The sequence below is a fragment of the Eimeria mitis genome, genomic scaffold, assembly GCF_000499745.2.
Source record: "Eimeria mitis Houghton genomic scaffold, Emh_scaff1976, whole genome shotgun sequence".
NCBI classification, from domain to species: Eukaryota; Apicomplexa; class Conoidasida; order Eucoccidiorida; family Eimeriidae; genus Eimeria; species Eimeria mitis.
Window position 1 is genome coordinate 490 of NW_013570300.1, and position 5,137 is coordinate 5,626.

General features: G+C 52.2%; 2 protein-coding genes across 2 annotated transcripts in view; one reads left to right on the forward strand and one right to left on the reverse strand.

The window, feature by feature from the left end:
- Nucleotides 1–565: 565 nt before the first annotated feature.
- Nucleotides 566–2,401, forward strand: EMH_0046700 (thrombospondin type 1 domain-containing protein, putative; the record flags this gene model as incomplete). The annotated part of the gene is made up of 1 exon (XM_013496195.1): nucleotides 566–2,401. One exon carries the CDS (start codon nucleotides 566–568, stop codon nucleotides 2,399–2,401), a length of 1,836 nt encoding a protein of 611 aa, XP_013351649.1.
- Nucleotides 2,402–3,172: 771 nt separating this feature from the next.
- EMH_0046710 (uncharacterized protein) overlaps nucleotides 3,173–5,137 on the reverse strand; it is a gene marked incomplete at both ends in the record, with an annotated part of 2,236 nt that continues 271 nt past the window's right edge. The window contains 3 exons of the mRNA XM_013496196.1: nucleotides 3,173–3,828; nucleotides 3,934–4,278; nucleotides 4,958–5,135. Of these exons, the coding sequence (XP_013351650.1) occupies nucleotides 3,173–3,828; nucleotides 3,934–4,278; nucleotides 4,958–5,135 (1,179 nt within the window). The remainder of the gene's footprint in view (nucleotides 3,829–3,933; nucleotides 4,279–4,957; nucleotides 5,136–5,137) is intronic.

The window sequence follows — 5,137 nt, forward strand, 5'->3', positions numbered from 1 at the left end:
TGTGTGTATGCATATATATAGTAGTAGTGTGTTTTCTATAGCGAGGATATATTGTATGGTGACCAGTGGTCAGATGAAGACAAAGAAAATGTGTCCACTGGTCACTTCATAGAGAAAACAACTCTTATACAGCAGCAGCAGCAGCAGCAGCAGCAGCAGCAGCAGCAACAAATATATTCTTTTTGCAGTTTTGATTCATATATAAACCCTAAACCCTAAACCCTAAACCCTAAACCCTAAACCCTCATGCTTCTGTGTTGCCCGGGTCAAACCAACGGCGCCTCAACAGCAGCATCGGTTGTGTTGCTTTTTTACAGCAGCAGAGCAGCAGCAGCAACTTGATGCTGCTGCTCAGCAGCAGCAGCAGCACTAATAAACTGCTGCTAAGCTGCTGCGACAGAAGCAGTTGCTGCTGCTGCTGCTGCAGCAGCAGCAGCAGCAGCTCCTGCTGCAACAGCAGCAGATGGCCATGCAGAACCACCCAAGCAGTGTCTCCTCCCTAGAGGCAGCAGCTTAGTCCTCAGCAGCAGCAGCAGCAGCAGCAGCAGCAGCAGCAGCAGCGGAAATGTCTTTTCTAGACATGCAGCAGCAGCGCCTGCTGCTGCTGCCGCTGCTGCTGCTGCTGCTGCTGCTGCTGCTCAACGACACTGCTGCAAGGCCAGCAAGAGGGTCCTTCTCGTCTACTACGAGCCGCCGCAGCCCAGCAGCAGCAGCAGCAGCAGCACCTGCAGCAGCAGCAGCAGCAGCAGCACCAGCAGCAGCAGCAGCAGCAGCAGATCCTCTATTTGACTTGGACGTTGTTCCTGCAGCAGTGCATGCATTCTTGCAGCAAGAAACCAGCAGCAGCAACAGCAGCAGCAGCAGCAGCAGCAGCACGAAGCTCGTTGCTGCTGTTGGCAGCAACAGCGCAGCAACGCAGCAGGCAGTTTACTCTCTAATGTATGAGGAGCTGGAGCACCGGCTGCGGCGGCTGCAGCGCATGCAGCAGCAGCAGCAGCCGCAGCACCAGCTGCTGCTGCTGCAGCAGCAGCAAGAGGAACAGGCTGGCTCTCTCGCTGCTATGAAAAAGCTGCGAAATGCCATGGCTCGACTGTCTCTGCTGCAGCAGCAACATCAGCAGCAGCAGCTGCAGCAGCAGCAGCAGCAGCAGCAGCAGCAGCAGCAGCAGCAGCAGGATGGTGGTGACGCTACCTCTTCGACGCCTGAGGCAGCAGACACTGCAGCAAACCAACAGCAGCAGCAGCAGCAGCAGGAAGAGCAGCAGCAGCAGCAGCAGCAGCAGCAGCAGCACGGAGGCATGGTATTCTTGCGGCAGTATCTATCATGGGCAACAGCGGACGAGGCTCTGAAGGCAGCACAAGAGCAGCAGCAGCAGCAGCAGCAGCAGCAGGAGCAATCTGCTTCATCATCTGCAGCAGCAGCAGCAGCAGCAGCAGCAGCAGCAACAGCAGCAACAGATGAATCTCCTCATCACCACTTCCCTGGGGTGCGAGAGGCTCGTTTGACAGCAGCAGCCGAAGCAGCAGAGAGCAGCAGCAGCAGCAGCAAAGGCCGCAGCAGCAGCAGCAGCAGCAGCAGCAGGAGCAGCAAAGTAGCGGGGCTGCCTGCTGCGCATGCACGCAGAGACGTGGAGACAGTACTCGCGCAGACAGCACTGAGCTCTGCTTTCTCTGGGGACCGCATGCGGAGACAGTCTCTGCTGCTGCGGGGAAAAGGAGACACATATACAGCGGGTTATGTTCTAGCTGACTCTTGTATTGCTGTTGACTTCAGAAACACCATACAACGAGCTGCTGCTGCTGCTGCTGCTGCTGCTGCTGCTGCTGCTGGTGATGGTGGTGATGGCGGTGGTGGTGGTGGTGGTGATGATGCAGCAGCAGCAGACGGAGCAGCATATGTGGAGACACGTGCTGGTTCCGGGGCCACAGCAGCAGCAGCAGCAGCAGCAGCAGCAGCAGCAGCAGCAGCAGCAGCAGGTAGACTTGGGGGGAGATATAACAGCAAAGACAACAGCTGCAGCTGTCCCTCTGGCTGGCTGCCCTGCACGCGGGACGAGGCCCTCAGCTCCTCGTATGGATGGAGACAGACACTGCAGCGTGTGTGTGCTGAGCAGCAGCAGCAGCAGCAGCAGCAGCAGGAGCAGCAGGAGCAGCAGGAGCAGCAGCAGGATCTGCAGCAGCAGCTGCAGCAGGATCTGCAGCAGCTGCAGCAGCAGCAGCAGCAGCAGCAGCAGCAGCAAATAGTTATAAGAGCTTATACAAAGGGACTATACTCATACGACTGCAGCGGCAACCAACTGTCTCCTCCCGCTGCAGCAGAAGGAGACAGCACCTGTGCTGCTGCTGCTCTTGTATTATGTAGAGAAGAACAACCACGATGCGGACTCAGTGAATGGTGCTAAACCCTAAACCCTAAACCCTAAACCCTAAACCCTTACGGTGACGGGCAGCAATAGACGGAGACATAGACACACAGACAGAGAGACAAGGAGAGAGACAGAGAAAAAGAGAGAAAAAAAGAAACAGAGAAAAGAGAGACAGGGAGACAGAGACAGAGAGAGAGAGACAGAGACACCGAAGCGGAGACAGCGTGTCAAACCCTAAACCCTAAACCCTAAACCCTAATAAACCCTCAACAGTTTCTTAAAAGAAAGCGGTGGCTTCCTCTGTGTAAAACAAAACGTTCAGGGTTTAGGGTTCAGGATTGACAATCCACAGTTTAGGGTTTAGGGTTTAGGGTTTAGGGTTTAGGGTTTAGGGTTTAGGGTTTAGGGTTTGTGTTCAGGTCTGAGTGGTCGAGCTGCTCAGCCCCTTGCGGGTCAGGCCAGGCCTACCGCTTTCGGCGTCCCCTTGTAGCTATCGACAGAGAGGAGACAGAGACAGAGACAGAGACAGAGACAGAGACAGAACAAAAAGAAAAAGAAAAAGAACAGAAAGAAAAAGAAAAAGAAAAAAAAGAAAAAGAAGAAAAAGAAAAAGAAAAGGAGACAGAAGAAAAAGAAAAAGAAAAGGAGACAGAAGAAAAGGTGTCTCCTTTGGTGTCTCCTTTTGTCTCCCCCGAGGCTTGTTTGCCTTATCACCTGGAGGAAAGGAGACACTGCCAGGCGGAGACACCTTGCCCCTCAGCTGTACACCCAGAACCATGCTTCTGGGCTTATGCAGACAAACGCTCGTCAGCTGCTGCTGCTCCTGCTGCTGCTGCTGCTGCTGCTGCTGCTGCTGCTGTGGCTGCTGCTGATGCTGCTGCTGCTGTGGCTGCTGCTCTTGTTGCTGCTGTTGCTGGTGCTGGTGTTGCTGTTGCTGGTGCTGTGACTGCTGCTGCTGTTGCTGTTACTGCTGCTGCTGTGACTGCTGCTGCTGCTCTTGTTGCTGCTGTTCCTGCTGCTGCTGATCTTGTTGCTGCTGCTGCTGCCTTTGTTGCTGCTGCTGGCAGTGCTGCTGTTCCCATTTCTGCTGCTGGCGCTGCTGCGGTTGCTGTTGGTGCTTGCGAGTCCTTGGGGGCTGCTGCTGCTACCTGCTGCTGCTGCTGTTGCTGCTGCTGCTGCTACTGCTGCTTGCAATGGGTGGTATCTTGCCGCCCTGAAGAGGGTTGTGCTGTGGTTTAGCATTTGCTGCTGTTGCTGCTGCTGCTGCTGCTGCTGCTGCTGTTGCTGTTGCTGCTGCAGGCCGCACACAGTGTACACGAAGGGGACATGTCTCTGCACGCTGGGGGAGGATGAGGAGGGAGAGGAGACATCTGCTGCTACATCTACATCTGCTGCTGCTGCTGCTGCTGCTGCTGCTGCTGGTGCTGCTGCTGCTGGTGAGGGGGAGACAGCAGCAGCAGCAACTCTGGTTGCATGCAGCGCAGCAGAAGCAGCATTTAGCTTCTCCCAGTGGCGGCAGCAGATGGTTCAGTACTGTCTCTCCGCCCTCAAACTAGCAAACAAACCACACCAGGTCCGTCTGCTGCTGCTGCTGCCGCTGCTGCTGCTGCCGCTGCTGCTGCTGCTGCTGCTTGTGGTTGTGCTGGTGGTGTTGGTGGTGGTGGTGGTGGTGCTGCTGCTGCTGCTGCTGCTTGTGGTGGTGGTGGTGGTGGTGCTGCTGCTGCTGGTGCTGGTTGTGGTGGTGGTGGTGGTGGTGCTGCTGCTGCTGCTTGTGATGCTGCTGCTGCTGCTGCTTCTTTTATCCTTTGAGGGAGCGATGGCAGCCTTCTCCGCTATTGCTGCTGCTGCTGTTGCTATTTCTGTTATTGCTGCTCTTGCTGCTGCTGCTGCTGCTGCTGCTGCTGCTGCTGCTGCTGCAGATGATACGATACAGCAGCCGCGCCGGGAAGACACGTGTTGGCCTGGCTTCTCTCGGCTACCTAGACTGCTCAGGTACCCCTTCTTCTCTCTCTTTTTTTTGTCTCCTTTCTTTATTTTTTTTTTATTTTTTTTGTCTCTTGTTTATCTTTTCTTTACTTTTTTTTGTCTCCTTTCTTTATCTTCTCTGTGTTTTTTTTGTCTCCTTTGTTTATCTTTTCTTTGTTTTTTTGTCTGCTTTCTTTATCTTTTGTTTATTCTTTTTGTCTCCTTTGTTTATATTTTCTGTGTTTTTTTGTTTCCTTTATTCATTTGTCTGTCTCCTTTATTTATTTTTTGCTCATTTCTTTTTCTGTCTCCTTTTTTGTTTATTTGTTTATCTCTTTTGTTTATCTTTTTTTTATATCTCTTTCTGTCTCCTTTGTTTGTTTTCTCTGTATTTGATTGTCTCCTTTCTTTGTTGTCTCTCTGTTTGTTTTTTGTCTCCTTTCTTTGTCTTTTTCTTTATTTGTCTGTCTCCTGTCTTTGTCTTTTTCTTTTTTTGTTTTTTCTTTTTTTGTTTGTCTCTTGTCTTTGTCTTTCTTTTTATTTGTTTGTCTCCTGTCTTTGTCTTTTTCTTTCTTTTTATTTTTATTTATCTTTTTTTGTCTCCTTTTGTTGCTGTGTCTTTGTTACCTTCTTTATATCCCCAGTCTGTCTCCTTTTCATTTGTCTCCTCTGTATCTGTCTCCTTTCTCCTATCTATATCTCCTTTTCTGCTGCTGCTGCTGCTGCTGCTGCCGCTACTGCTGCTGCTGCTGCTGTTGCTGCTGTTGCTGCTGTTGCTGCTGTTGCTGCTGCAGCTGCTGTCCTTGT